We start from the raw sequence: 15,989 nt of genomic DNA, 5'->3' as shown, positions 1-15,989 counted from the left end.
GGGTAACCCTGAGCATGAAATGAACTGCAAAGAACTCTGAAAATTCATTCAGAGGTCTTGATTCTTAGTAATAATATTGATATGATTATATTGAAATTATCGTAGGCATACTTATTATAAAACAAATATGTAATTATATTAACATTGGTAGGAAACAAAATTTTTAGCATAAGATAGAAAATATATAAGTGTAATTCAAAGAAATAAAAAAAAATTTTAAGTAATCTTAAAATGGAATTGAAAATACCAGTATGAATCCCCAGTTTTTGTGACTTTTAAAATTATGTATTTTTTAGCTCTGTCCACTAAAAAAACCTTAAAAGCCATGAGCACTCCTACTGCCCAGAATGTGTTCTCTAAATACCATTGCTCACTAAAAAGGAGAAATGGCTGATTCTAGACCTAAAGTAGAAATATACAAGATAAACCTAGAAAGCAAGGAAGCTATCAAAGGCCAATGAGGTTATGTCAAAAGATTTAGGAACTTCCACTTCCAGCCATGATCAAATAACACCGACTGGATTAACCTCCTACCTTGAACAATTAAAAAACGGACAAATTATATTTAACAACAGTTTTTATGTGTTACACAACAGACAGTGCAGGTCACTGGTTCTGGAAAGAGGAGAAACAAACAAATGAACCCTATGATTGCCCCACCATACTGCCTAGAGAGGATTTCCAGGCTACAAAACAGGGAGGCGATATCCAGCTCGAGTCCAGCAGATCTCTCTGAATTGAGGAGACAAAGTTCAGAGTTCAGGGAGGTCCAGGCAGCTGGAATTTTTATAGAAAAGAGTACTGAAAAGGAGATAGATCAATACACAGAGCCAGAGAGAGCTCCAGACAGACGAGAATCTCTGGGGCGCATACAGAGCTGGGAATGATTTCTGTTCCTACCAGGCAGGATGGAAAACGCCATACTTCCTAAGGCATCAGGTGGAGTCCCCAGAATGATTTGCCTGAATAGTGGGGAGAAGTTAGCCCTGGCCTACAGGTTCTCTGGTCCCACCTAGCAAAGCTTAAAAGTAAGAGCCAAAAGGCTCAACTGTTTCCAAGTAACTTTATAGTGTCCCAGAAAAAAAAGCTCAAGAATATTTATGGGAATACAAAATATCCTGCACCCAACAAGGTAAACCTCACAAAGCTGGGCATCCAATAAAAACCTACTTGCCATGCAAACAAGCAGGAAAATAGGACCGATAAGGAAGGGGGAAAAATCAGTCAATGGAAACCTTTTAAAAAGAGAATGGAAAGCAAAGAAAGATAAAGGAAAATATATATTCTGGTCTCTCTAGCCTTGGTTCAGGGGACAAAAAAGGTTAGGCGGTGTTTCTTAACCGGATAATTTTACCCTCAGAGGACATCTGGCGTGTCTGGAGACATTTTTGGTCGTCACAACTGGAGGGAAACGTGCTACCAGCAGCCAGTAACTACCGGTGGGTAGAGGCTAGGCATGCTGTTAAACATCGTATAATGCACAAGACAGCCCCACGACAAAGAATTATCTGGCCCGAAGTGGCAGTAGTTTCAAGGGTGAGCAACCCTGGGTTAAAGGGAGAGTGACAGTGGGAATGGAAAGTCAAGAGAAAGAAACCCATCTCATCGGCCTGCCTTCCTTTGTCTTGGTTAGAGAATAGGGCTGGAGAAGGTGAGGAGCTTCCTTCTTGATGCGAATATACTCAAATAACTTCCTGGAAAGTGTTCCTTAGAATATACTTCTATTCTAGCATGTGCCACATTGTATTACAGTGTACTGGTTTTTATGTGTATCTCCCATACCATAAATATGATCACTTGAAGGTCAGCATTAAATCTGGATATTTATCTTTGTATCCCCAGAACTTAGTACAGTGTTTAGCCAATAATACCACTCAAACCTACGATTGAATGAGTAGGATGAATAAATAAACGAATTTTCCCAATACTATAGCTGCAGCAGACACTCATTAAACCCAGAATAAATTTCTGGGAATTCTCATGGATTTATCTCTGGTGCCTCACACCTATCTTCACTGTGGGAAAAGTTTAATATGGAATCACCTAGCACACTAGTTTATTTCTGGGAGTGTGAACCAGGTCAGTGTTATGTTTGTTTTGTGCAAATGAATACATAGTCATAAAAAACTAAAATTTGGCAGTTTTCTTTAGCAACTATACATATTTCTATATGGACCTTCAGGTCTGCCTCTCATATCACCAAGTCGGGAACAGCCACCTACTACTGTCCTCAAGGATACCTTTTGTTTCATTGACTGGAAGAAATACCACTTGTGTGTGGTGCCCAATTTGGATCTTAATTTGGATAGAGGTATATCTCCTTCTCTTTGCACAGGAATAAAGAAACCTGGAGAATATTAGAGAAATGCAAGGAAATATAAATAGCAGGTATATATAAAAATAGGACCCAGTGATCTATGGCTTAGGCTTGGGGGTGTAGGTGGAACTCTGGCTAAGTTTGAAGTCCACAGGAAGTGAGGCAAACAGGTGTCAACAGACAAAGCCCCATCAGAGCCTAACTGTTCTGGCATTACATGTTGATGTTGGTTCTCCTCTCACTTCCTCCACTGCCTCCTCTATTCCTGGTCCTCTTAAAGTAGTCAGTGGTTCTTCATCTTCTAGGGACTTGTTCAGAGGTTTCTGTTGTACCTTAATCTGTTATCTCTGGGGTTTTAGAAAGGTTAGTAAAGGAGCAATGACATCTTTGAACTATTATGGAAGAGAAATGTTTCCTAATGAAATGAGAAAATCCACACAAAATTACTTAGAAAAATTAGAACACCACATAAATGCAAGGCAGGAGTATAAACCATATAGTAATAAACCTAGCAATCTGGCTGTAATATTCAGGTAGAACCTAACCACATTAGCTTTGGGTGAATCATGCTGAAAGTTGGATGCTTAATAACTGGACCAGCAAATAAAACTGCGAAACAGGAATATGCAACCATGAGCTGATGTCTAGGAGCTTTACAGTCTTGAGCTTGACTGTCATTAGCTAGAATTCCTTGAAGTTTAGAAGGCAGCCTGGCCACTTGGATCCTGAGGATCCTGATGACCAGTAGAGAAGAGGTATTCTAGAGTTGTATTGCCCTGAGAAGACTGGAGCTTCCTCGACTGGGGAAGTGTCTCAGGGGGAATGATAGAATCTTCATCGAGGAAGTAAGCCTCGGGGGAAGGCTCTTTTTTCTAGAGTTGGTATTTATTCCAGAGGGTGGAATGAAGGGATGGTGTCCTTGGACAGGATCTCTGGAGGTAAGTGGTGTTGTGAAGAAAGAATGGTTGGTCTTAACAGATGGGATGTTATGCCATCAGGATTTTTTAATCTCTAGGGCTCTCCATGTCTTCTTTTTGCTTCATCTTTATTTTCACGTTTTGTTGGTTTTCTTCGTTTTTTGCCAATTCGTGATGCCTGAACTTGCTAAGTTAACTTTGGAAATGAATCATGTAGAAAGTGTCCCATCATCTCCCTCCTTCATTACTCTAAAGGACAGAACCAAGATCTACATGGAGATACCTCTCTTTATGGATCTGCATGGAATTATTGTGATTTTATTCCAAAGGATCAAGGTGCTATAAAGTGACCATAGGATTACTTGGAAATACAAATATTGTATAGTATTGTGGCTAAGAGCAGATTTTGGATTCAGTCTAAAACAGTTCCACCACTTACTGTCTCATGTTGGGCAATGTATTTAACCTGTCTGTGCCTCTTCTCTTTCCTGCAAAAGGGCATAAGAATAGGTCTTATGCCATAGTGTTGTAAAGTCTAAATGTTGAGATAGTACATGTGAAGTATTTAACATGGTATGCGGCGTGTAGTAAGCATTCGATACAAGTTAGCTGTTATCATTACTCAGGTTTGACTGTGACCTCTGCGTCTTACTAGCAATACTTGCCTTAGCAAGTTGTATGAGGAAGGAATGAATTTATTATATGATGCTTCTCAGTAAATTCTAAGGAGTGCTGTTTGGTTTGCATTTTGCACACCCGGTTGTTATTTTGATGTTCTTCCTGTGAGTCATTATTAATTTACTTCCATTATGGGGAGAGAGAAACAGATTCAGGAGGAGAAGGGAGTGTTCAAATTTAGATCTATCTCAGATCCTTCTTTGTTTGAGGTATAGGCTTTTTATTTACTTTGCATTTTGAAGGCTTTACTTATCTTAGAAGACTGTGTAATATCTTTTTCTCTAGATTTGGTGCTTCCAGATGTGAGTTATCGGGTGGAATGCAGTAAGGAGGATCAGTCTCAGAATATGGACCCCCAGGGACAAACTCTGCTGCTTTTTTTCTTTGTGGATTTCCACAGTGGATTTCAAGTACAGCAAATGGAGCTGTGGGGTAGGTATAGGAGAATGGGGCTTCCAGCTTGGGTGTGCTTAAATGTTAAGAGAATAAAGAAAGGGAGACTTTATATGGTGCGTAACCTGAATTAGATATATTTCTGTAGAATAATGAATTTCAATGAAAAACCTTGTTAAATAAGTTAAACAAAATATATGCTCTATGGAAAAGATCTGTATCTTGAAGCATCAGTTAAATGATGACCTTCTCAGATTTGGATGGCTGGAAATCAGCAGACACTTGGTATAATGCTCCCTACAGAGTGTATAACCTTAGAGGGGTGGTTCTCAACCTAGGCTGCACAATATATTACCTGGGGAGGTTCTAAAAAGTGCCCAAACCTCACCCCCAGAGATTTCTGATTTCCTCGGACTGAGGTGGGGCTCAGGTATCAGTGTATTTTTAAAGTTTTTCAGGTTTGAGAACTATTCACTGCCCCACTGCTTTTCCAGGTGGAATCAAGGAATGTTATTGGCCTAGCTTGGCCTCGATGCAACATCTCAAATACAACACGAGGAGATTGGTATGAATGGCTTTATGTGATTGCCACATAGACCTCTGGAAAGGGCGAGATTGTCCTTGTTTAGGCATACGAGGGGGAGCCTTTGGCATTTACCTAACAGATGAAAGGTTCTCTGTGTTAGAGGTAAAGCAGTGATTTCACTGTTTTGTGGTCCATGAAACACATGCATCAGAATCATCTGGAGTGTTTGAAAATGTGCAGCCTCCTGGGCCAAGGAATAACCCATTGTTTTGCTCTAATTTAAAAATCTGGTACAGCTGAAGGATCTGCATTTTTAACAGGATTCTCAGGTGATTCTTAAATATAGTAAAGTTTGAAAACCACTGAGTATGAGCAGGAGTTGGCTTATGCCTTTTAATCCAATAAACCCTGTGACATAAATTTAAGAATTTCTCAATGCCCTCCTAAACTTTGAAGGAAGTGGCACGAAGCGGAGCTTATAAATGCCTGGGGAAAGGTTCAGAAGCCTGCCTTTTGGTGCACCTGATTTGTGTCTGTGTTCTTCTTTCTCTGTGGGCCAATGTTTTTTCTTGGGGCTCTACTCTCCAGGCATTCCAGTGCTGTTTGGTGTGGCCCTGCTCCTGTGGCCTTGAGTCATAAGAGAAATGAGACAGCTTATAACCCCAGATTAGAAGAGTTCACATCGACTGGTGCCAACTATTTGTTGAACAAACCACCTTCAGCTGTGGGATTCTTCCTGCTGCCTGCCGTCCATGCCTCTCCTACCTTTTCCCAACATGTATATATTCTTTAGGAGAGAATCACTGTTTTCACGGGTTCTGGTTTGCAACTCTTTATTTGAGAAGCTGTATTCTCTGGTGCCCCACTGTTCCATTCATTAAGGCGCTAGAATGGGAACATAGAAGAGACCCAGACAAATGAGGCTTCCAGCAAGGAGGTCAAAGGTGAGGATGCCTAGGGTCATCACCTGGCCTGTGCTCACATGGACAGAGGCTGAAAAGAGAAGCAGCTTAGTATTGTGGAAAAGACTTCAGGGTAGAATCAAGAGACCTGAGTTTAATTTTATTTCTGCTACCAAATTTCAAAATCAATGATTTTTGGAAAGCAAGTCACATAAATAATCTGATCCTCACTTTTCATATATTTAACATGAGATTGTTAGACTGGGTTATATCAAAGGCCCTTCTAAGTCTAAAGACTCTCTTAAGACTTAAGATCTGTTATCTTCTGGCAGGTTTTTTTTTTTTTGAGGTCTGCTAGAGGGAGCACCATATTCACTCTTCCCTAGGATGACCTAATGTCTGATACCATGTTTGGAATCCTATTGAACATACCTTAAGAAGTCAGATTCCTCAGAAACCAGTGTTACCTATCATTCTTATAGTACTGCGATAGTTTATACACCTCTGTTTAGTTTGACTTTGAAGACCTTTGGCATCTCAGGTAGTTGCATTCAGGATTGGATTAAGTAGAAGACCATCACTGCATTAGTCAAACATAGTAAGTATCTTTTTAAATTTCCTTATACATCTGGTAGTTTAGGACTACCAGAAGAAGATGCATTGTGAGGGTAGGTAGATATAGATCTACGGATATAGCTATAGTAATTTTATCTTCTTTTTCGCCTCTTTCTCATATCCTTGAAAGCTTTCTCTAGAGCTCCTTTTAGGAAACAGATTGTGCAGAACTACAATCTGTTTCCATGTGTCTTTAAAAAATCACTTAACTGGCCTTCTGCCCGCCTCGTCATGGTAACTTTTCTATTATTAACTCATTATTTTGCCAGTGTTAAAGGCTTCTAGTGGTATCAGCAGTTTTAGAAATGAACTTGAAGCTTTTTAATTAAATGTCTGCTTTCAAAAGGGGTCTAACTGATTTCTTGAGACTATTCTTAGACCAAACTACAGAAAACAGTAATCCAGATGATATCATCACAGCAACAGTGATATTTGCCCTTTGAATATTGCGATGAACATTTCAAAACGCTTCGTATATATTATCCCAGTTTATCTGCACAACATACCTGTGAGAGCAGGTGGTATAAAACCACTTTCTGTACCGAAGTGAGAAAAGTGAAGTGACTTGGCCGTCAATAGTTGGTGGTAGAGTTGACCCTAGAATCTGTGTTCTCCTGGCTCCAGTTCCAGACCCCTTTTGAGCAGACCACATATTACCTTCCCCTCCGGGAAAGCATCGTAGTGCTTCATGGTAGAAAATGTTCCTTCTGTGATGGTTTCCTTTCTCGTGCAGAAGCGTCTTAATTTGATGTAGTCCCATTTGTTTATTTTTTCTTTTGTTTCCCTTGCCTGAGGAAACATAGAAAGATACTGCTAAGACTGATGTCAAAGAGCATACTGCCTATCTTTTCTTTTAGGGGTTTTATGGTTTCAGGTCTTACATTCAAGTCATTCAAGTCTTTAATCTATTTTGAGTTATTTTTGTGTGTGGTATAAGACGTGGTCTCCTTTCATTCTTTTGCATGTGGCTGTACCGTTTTCCCAACACCATTTAATGAAGAAACTTTCTTTTCTCCATTCTATGTTCTTGGCTCCTTTGTCGAAAATTAGCTGTCCATAAATGTGTGGGTTTGTTTTTGGGGTCTTAATTCTGTTCCATTGATCTTTGTGTCTGTTTTTATACCAGTGCCATGCTGTTTTGATTACTATAGCTTTGTAGTATATTTTGAAATCAGGCAATGTGATACCCCCAGCTTTGTTCTTTTTTGTCAGGATTGCTTTGGCTATTCAGGGTCTTTTGTTGTTCCATATAAATTTTATAATTCTTTGTTCTATTTCCATGAAAAATGACATTGGGGTTTTGATATGGATTGCATTGAATCTGTAGAGTGCTTTAGGTAATATAGACATTTTAACTATGTTAATTCTTCCAATCCATAAGGCATGGGATATCTTTTCATTTCTTTGTGTCTTCTCAAAACAAAAAGATAACCTACCAATTGGGAGAAGATATTTGCAAATCATATGTCTGATAAGGGGTTAATATCCAAAATATATAAAGAACTCATTTAACTCAACACCAGAAAAATAAACAACCCAATTAAAAAATGGGCAGAGGATCTGAACAGACATTTTTCCAAAGAAGATATACAGATGGCCAACAGGCACATGAAAAGATGTTCAACATCACTAATTATTAGTGAAATGCAAATCAAAGCCACAATGAGATATCACCTCATGCCCGTCAGAATGTCTATTATTAAAAAGACAAGAAATAACAAGTGTTGGAGAAGATGTGGAGAGAAGGGAACCCTTGTACAGTGCTGGTGGGAATGTAAATTGGTGCAGCCACCATGGAAAACAGTATGGAAAGTCCTCAAAAAATTAAAAATAGAACTACCATATGATCCAGCTATTCTGCTTCTGGATATTTATCCAAAGAACATGAAAACACTAATTCAAAAAGATACATGCACCCTATGTTCATTGCAGCAATATTCACAATAGCTGAGACTTGGAAGCAATCTTAAGTGCTCATTGATGGATGAATGGATAAAGAAGATGTGGTGTATATATATATATACCACAAGAAGATGTGGAAAATATATATAATGGAATACTACTCAGCCATAAAAAAAGATGAAATCTTACCATTTGCAACAACATGGATGGACCTTGAGGGTATTAGGCTAAGCAAAATAAGTCAGACAAAGACAATTACCATATGATTTCACTCAGATGTGGAAGATAAACACGTAGATAAGGAGAACAGATTGGCAGTTACCAGAGGGGAAGGGGAGGTGGGGAGAGTACAAAAGCGGTAAAGGGGCATATTTGTATGATGACAAATGACAACTAGACTTTTGGTGGGGAGTATGATGTAGTCTATATAGAAGGCAAAATATAATGATGTACACCTGAAATTTATACAATGTTAAAACCAATGTTACCTCAATAAGAAATTTAATTTAATTTAATTTAAAAAGAGAAAATATTCCTTCTGGCTTGCATTTTTCATGCATCCCTGAGGAAAGCCAGCCAGCCTTAGGCTGCTTCACCATAATACCTTTGAACAGACTATCCAGGGGAGAGTAGAAAAACACTGAAAAAAGAAAGATTAATTAATAAGCATTTTCTCCAGGTACCCTATAAAGTGAATTTTTCTTCCTGTGTCTGTTACCTCAGAATCATCAATGCTAGCCTATTGTTTGATATTTTGCCTGTTGCTTTCACATGTTAGCTTTTCTGAATGATGCTGAGCAGTGGTGCCTATGGTTACTTTATCAGAGATAGTCCCTCATTTAAAAAGATCTTATACCAGCACTTCTCAGTCACCTTTGTGAGTTTTAACTTTTCCCATACCACTGCATATCTGAAAGGACTGACACACGGATAGTAACAGTGGCTCACCACAAAAGTGATGCTCCAGTAGGAACAGAGTAGGGTCAGACACACTCTCCAGGAGGCTTTCCCCTCTTCCTCCTCCTCCTCTCCTTTGGGAGTCACCAGTGTCTTTGTTTATAGGACGTGGTATATCTCTGTTTCTGATATGAATTAAATAGGATCCCTCATTTGTTTCTGCAAAAATAATGTCATTCTTCACTTTAATTTTTGTGAGCTTTCTTTTATTTGTAAGTGAGAATTCAGTAAGTTTGTAAGTTGCTGGGGGGGGGGGTTGTCTAAAAAAGTAATTTGTGGATAGTCAGAAGTGGCCTCTTCTTTCAAGAGACCTCTTTGCCATTCCCAGTCCTGACTCACAGCGCATGAACAGCAGTTTTGAAGTGGTCATTCTCACTCAAGGTTACCAACATTCTCCCTCCTCATAGGAGTTCACACTTTGCTCACAACTCATCTCAGTGCCATCCTCATGGAGAGCCACAGTGTGGTGCAAGATTCCATCGAGGTTGCCGTGGACCAGGCCTTAGAGCAGCATCACCAGGCTGTCAAGGTAATAAAAAATTCACAACTCCCTTTCTTCTACTCTCTCTAAGAAAAAGATAGCAAGAGAATATGGCAGACAGGGCCTGAGAGCCTTTCCTCCCTTAACGTCTCTTCCTCTCCTCTTTTGTCACCTGGACTGATCTTGTACACTGCGTCTGGCCTAGGAATTCAAGCTTTAACTTAGATGGGTCACTGAGACGAGCTTGCTTAGTCTTACCTCCTAGTAGGTGAGTTTGAGTAAATAAGGATAAAATAATAGGGAAAAATGACTAATAATGCGCCTCTTTGTTATCTACGTATCTCTCCTTCCCACACATACTCCTGGAGCTACTGCTTCACCAAATCTTATTTTCTTCCCGTTTCTTTTTTTTTTTTTTGAGGAAGATTAGCCCTGAGCTAACTGCTGCCAATCCTCCTCTTTTTGCTGAGGAAGCCTGGCCCTGAGCTAACACCCATGCCCATCTTCCTCTACTTTATATGTGGGACGCCTGCCACAGCATGGCTTGCCAAGTGGTGCCATGTCCGCACCTGGGATCCGAACTGGTGAACCCCGGGCCACCGACGCGGAATGTGCGCGCTTAACCGCTGCACCACTGGGCCAGCCCCTCTTCCCCTATTTCCTATCCTTTATAACATCACTTTTTTTTTCTTACCTGACTTTCTAATTCCTTTCCTGTGTACTTTTAGTAACACATTTCTTACTTCTTACGGCTCCCTTTTCAGGGGCAAAAACAAGCACAGAGAGCAAAGTTTAAAGCTTTTGTTTTTAAATAGTAAGTGTATCTGTTATATTGCCCAGTGTCTTATTGCTTGTCTTTTCTGAATATGTCTGTGTCAATAAGTCATCTCTATGAAAGGAGAGAACACTTTTTATTCATTTCAATCCGTAAGTGTCCTTTATATGTCATGATCTCAGTAAGTATTGTTGATTGGGAGGAAGAATTGTTGAAATCCTGCTCTGCCTGAAATCGTTGGTCTCTTTGGGATTCTCTGAGCCAGCAGTTTGGGATTATTATAAACTGTGGTCTCCCCCTTACTTGTTATATTCCCCAGGCTCATCAGAAACTGCAGACCTCGCTCTCAGTAGCTGTGAATTCCATCATGAGTATCGTGACTGCAAGTACCAGCAGCAGCTTCCGAAAGAGCTGCTTCCAGGCCCTTCAAGTTAGTAGGAAATTGGGGATGCTTAAATGTCCCAGGGTTTTAACGACATTCTACTACTGATCTTAGTCATATGTACAGTGCTTTTAGAAACATTATTTCATTTGATCCTACTGTGATCCTACATAGTACCAGGCCTTTGGCAGGTGTTTTAAGAAATATTTATTGAATGGATAGTGGTGTGTACACTATTTTATAAATGAGAAATGTTATTTAAAATTTCTACTTCCTTTGGGTCATGTAGCTAGTTACAAGCAGAACTAGGATTAGATCAGTGATTCTCAATTCCTTGTTGAAGAATGTTCTATAAAGTCATAGTGACAGAATACACTGGAAATAATGGGGCAGCCATAAATTTTACATGTATTTGGCAGTACAGAATAGTGTAACAAGTTTCGGAATTAGAGGCCTGATTTCAAATCTTGACTCATTTGCTACTTGTTATTGGACTTAGGGCTGTACTTAACTTCTCTGTAAGAGCTTCATGCATAAATTGGAAAAAAATAATAGTACCTCATACAATTATTATGAGAGTGAGGGCTAAATGTGAATGTGCCTAGCACACAGTAGGTTGTCAATAAGTGTTAGTTTCTCTCCTTCCTTTGACAAATATGTGCTGACTAATTGATATTATCAGTGGGATAACACATTCATTCCATGTCTGTTGCTTCACTTTTTTGGTACTTTTTTTCTTGAAAAGATAGTATAATGCACACAAAATTTTAAATAACTAATAAACTTTATCACTGTAATTTTAAATTTTTGTATATTACCTCATATATATCATATTACATAGTATAACCAAAGTATTCTATATTCACATGTAATTTGACATTTCCCCCCTTTTTAAGTCTTCAAATTTGAATTGGTTACCCCGTAGTCCGCTATATTGATTTAATCTAACTTAATAAACCATTCCCCTAATGATAGACACTTAAGTTGTTTATATATTTTTTGTCGATGTAAATAGTGCTTCAGTTAATACATTTATGTGATATCTTGCTTCTTTTGAATTATTTCCTAGAGTAAATTTCTATAAGTGGAGTTACTGGGTCAAAGAGTATAACACTTTTATAATCTAGTGCATCATAGCTTCAACTTTCTGTGTCATATGGATAGCACAGGGTAGTGAGAAGAACACTTAGATTGGCAATCTTAAGGTCAGACCTAACTTTCATACTAACTAGCTGTGAGAGCTTGGGTGGGTCACTTCTCCTTTGGAATTTCAGTTTTCTCTAGTATAAAATTAGTGTATTGTATTAGATAATTATTCTGATCCCCTTTAACTCTAATATCCTACAATTCCATACTAAAAAGTAGAGGCTGTTATCCATTCCTTAGGGATGAAACTGCATTATTTTGTTCCTTTCCTCCTCAAAAGACTTATCTGAGGAAAAGTTCTTATATCAGCCTTAGTTATTCAATGGAACCTCTACTCTCTTGGAACTTGTTTTAGAGGAGAGCAGTTTACATAACCCCTTCATGAACAGATGGATGTCTGGGATATTTAGCTCCTATAGGGGTAGGAGAACAAAGACATTGTTTGAAAGCTCTTGCTTTGGTAACAGAAACTGGAAGACATATAGGAGCCACAACCACCGGTCTCACACCAAGTATTCCAGGCCTTCTTTCTACTACTCCTGTGTCCATAGGAACTAAGGAAACTCCTACCAGAACGTGAGGAATATCATTGCTTTGCCTTCCTATTTGTCTCCACCTCTTCCCATATAAACTTCCTTTAAGTACTTCCCCTTTGGTTGCCAGTACTGGAACTCAGCACATTCTATCTCTGGCCCATTTCAGGCAGCTGATACACAGGAGTTTGGGACCAAGCTGCACAAATCATTTCATGAGATTATGCAGTACCGATTTCTTCACCATGGCTCATGTGAGGTGAAGCAGGTAAGTATAAAGTAATAATCAGCACTTTGGCAGAAATCTTCCATATTGATGTATGGAAACTGAATACAGGGAGGGAAGGTGCAGGTGCTTTAGATTGCACAATCTGAGGTTAGCCTTTCAGCAAAGAAGTCTGTGGTTCAGAAAAACTTTATAGAATGTAGTATTACATAGAAGTTAAGAGCATGGTTAGATGTCACTTGAATTCCATTTCTGCCACTAACTAGTTGTGTGGTATTACTGTGGAAGCTATTTAACCTTTCTAAGACTCAGTTTCTTATCAGTAAAATAGGAATGATGCATACCTGAAATGATTGTTGTGAGGTTTGAATAAGATAATATATGTAAAGTGCTAAGCACATAGCTACTCTTATAATGGTGATGATATGATGGAATTCTTATGTTTAGTTTTGCCTAATTAAAAACATACTTTTATCTATTCACCTTTTTGGTTGCTGGAAATATAGAGTTGCATTAGTTGGGGTCTCTACCCTCAAGAAGCTCAAATAGCTTCATCTGGTTTTGTGATGGCTCCTCTGATGAGTGAAGAGAAATCATAGCTGGGAAATTCTATGTATCTCTAGATTCCAGGTGTAGCTGCTGGTAGTATTCCAACTGAAGCCTAGTAGTATTCCAACTGAAACTTTTATGGCTTTCTTGGCTCCAGTCAGTAGGATTGACTTTTCTGGTATAAGATGAGTAAATAGAAGAGATAAAAGGTGAAATTATTATACAGTGGCTTCTGGAAAAGATGGAGTAACAGGGACTGGATTTACCCTCCTGCCTGAAATAACAAAAAATCTGGACACAACATATGAAACAATGGTTCTCAAGTCATTGGGCATCAGACAATGAATGGGATAGTCACTCCTGAGAGATGGAAAACAAATGAAGTGGGCCTTATGCTTGCCCTAGCATACTGCCTAGAGAAAGTACAGAGGCCATGGAATAGGGAGAGGGGATCCAGGCAAAGCCTAGTGGTCTCCCTGAGTTGAACAGATGAAGCCAGGAATCCAAGGATGCCAAGGCAGCTAATGTTTTCAGGGCAGAGTACCAGAGAAGAGAGAGCTACACAGAGAGAGAATTCTGGTTATCTGCAGAGCTTCCCCCTCTGGTATTCAGTTGAGCTGATCAGTTCATTTGTGTGAAGAAAATCTAGGTAAAGAACCACCCAGAAGGATCAGAGGGAACAATATACAGAGCTTACACAGGGCTAGGAGTAGTGCTTACTCCCATCAACCAGAGAGGAGAGCCTTCTAATTCATGGAGCATCAGGTAGAATACTACAGAGAGTCTTGCTTCAGGCATAGAGTAAAATTAAACCTACATTAAACACTCCTCCAGTCCTGCCTAACAAAGCTTAAAAGCAGAAGCAAGACCTTCAACGATCATGTTGTTTCCAAGTAATTCAACAGCATCACAGAACAAAGTTCAAGAATATTTATAGGAATACAAAAATATCCAGCACCCACGAAGTTAATATTGACAGTGCCTCACAACCAATAAAAAATTAACAAGCATGCTAAGAAGCAGGAAAAAAAGGCCCACAAGGAAGAGGAAACTCAATCGACTGATCAATCACTCAATCAAAACTGATCCAGAACTGACACAGAAGATAGAATTAGTAGACAAAGACATTAAAAGTTAGTTTTTTTTTTTTAAAGATTGGCACCTGAGCTAACATCTGTTGCCAATCTTCTTTTTCTTTCTTTTCTTCTTCTTCTTCTTCTTCTTCCCAAAGTCCCCCAGTACATAGTTGTATGTTCTAGTTGCAGGTTCTTCTGGTTGTGCTGTGTGGGACGCCACCTCAGCATGGCCTGATAAGTGGTACCATGTCTGTGCCCAGGATCTGAACTGGCAAAATCCTGGGCTGCCAAAGCAGAGCGCACAAACCTAACCACTCGGGCACAGGGCTGGCCCCTAAAACAGTTACTATTATAACTGTATTCCATATGTTCAGGAAGCTAGAGGAAAGACTGAACATGTTAAGTAGAGATATGGGAAGTATAAAAAATACACAAAACAAACTTTAAAGATAAAAACTATGATGTCTCTGAGGTGAAAATTACACTGAATAGTATTAACGGCACATTAGACACTAAGGAAAACCACATAGCAATAGAAACTATCTGAAATGAAACACAGAGATTAAAAACATAAAAAAATAATAGAGCATTGAGCATCTGTGAGTTATGGGACAACTTCAAGTAGCCTAGTATATGTGTAATTGGAGAATCTGAAGAAGCAGGGGCAGAAAATATACAGTATTTGAAGAAATAATGGGTGAAAAGTTTCCAGATTTGATGAAATCTATAAACCACACAGATCTAAGAATCTTAAGAAACCCCAAGCCCAAGGAACATAAAGAAAACTACACCAAGGCACATCACAATTAATTGGGTTAAAACTAGTGGTAAAGAGAAAATCATAAAAGGTAACAGAGGAAAAGAAATTATGTACAAGGAAGCAAAGATAAGGATTACAGCAAACTTCTCATCAGAAACAGTATAAGCTAGAAGAAAATGGAGCAACATCTTTATAGTACTGGAAAAAAAAAAACCTCTCAACCTAGAATCCTTTACCCAACAAAAATATCTTTAAAAACAAGATGAAATAAGGACATTTTCTGACATACAAGAGATGAGAGAATTCATTATTAGCAGACAAGAAATGTAAAGAAAGTCCTTTAAGCAGAGGAAAAGTGATACCAGATGGAAACCTGGATCTACACAAAAGAATGAAGAGTAGTGAAAATCATAACTACATGGTTAAATATAAAGACTTTTTTCTTATTATTTAAATCTCTTTAAAACATAATTAACTTTTTAAAGGAAAAATACTAATAATGTATTTTATCATCTATATAGAAGTAAAATGTATGACAACAATAGCACAAAGACTAGAAGGAGAGAAATGGAAATATACTATTGTAAGGACTTGTACTATAGGTAGAGTGGTATAATATTACTTGAAGGTAGACTGATAAGTTAAAGATGAAAGGAACCATCAAAATAACACACCAAGGAGTTATAGCTCAGAAGCCAAAAAAGGAGATAAAATGGAATTATAAAAAATATTCAACCCTTAAGAGAATGAAACGACAAGCTACAGACTGGGAGAAAATATTTACAAAAGACACCTCTGATTAAAGGACTGTTACCCAAAATATATAGAGAACTCTTAAAGCTTAACAATAAAAA

General features: G+C 38.6%; 1 protein-coding gene across 1 annotated transcript in view; it reads left to right on the top strand.

The window, feature by feature from the left end:
- C17H11orf80 (chromosome 17 C11orf80 homolog) overlaps window positions 1-15,989 on the top strand; it is an 81,776-nt gene that overhangs the window by 54,343 nt on the left and 11,444 nt on the right. Inside the window, exons 9-13 of the mRNA XM_046643842.1 lie at window positions 2,161-2,311; window positions 4,198-4,344; window positions 9,615-9,736; window positions 10,783-10,893; window positions 12,694-12,792. Coding sequence (XP_046499798.1) covers window positions 2,161-2,311; window positions 4,198-4,344; window positions 9,615-9,736; window positions 10,783-10,893; window positions 12,694-12,792 — 630 coding nt within the window. The remainder of the gene's footprint in view (window positions 1-2,160; window positions 2,312-4,197; window positions 4,345-9,614; window positions 9,737-10,782; window positions 10,894-12,693; window positions 12,793-15,989) is intronic.

Source organism: Equus quagga, chromosome 17 (genome assembly GCF_021613505.1).
Source record: "Equus quagga isolate Etosha38 chromosome 17, UCLA_HA_Equagga_1.0, whole genome shotgun sequence".
Classification (NCBI taxonomy): domain Eukaryota; kingdom Metazoa; phylum Chordata; class Mammalia; order Perissodactyla; family Equidae; genus Equus; species Equus quagga.
This window is presented reverse-complemented; position numbering and strand designations above follow the sequence as displayed.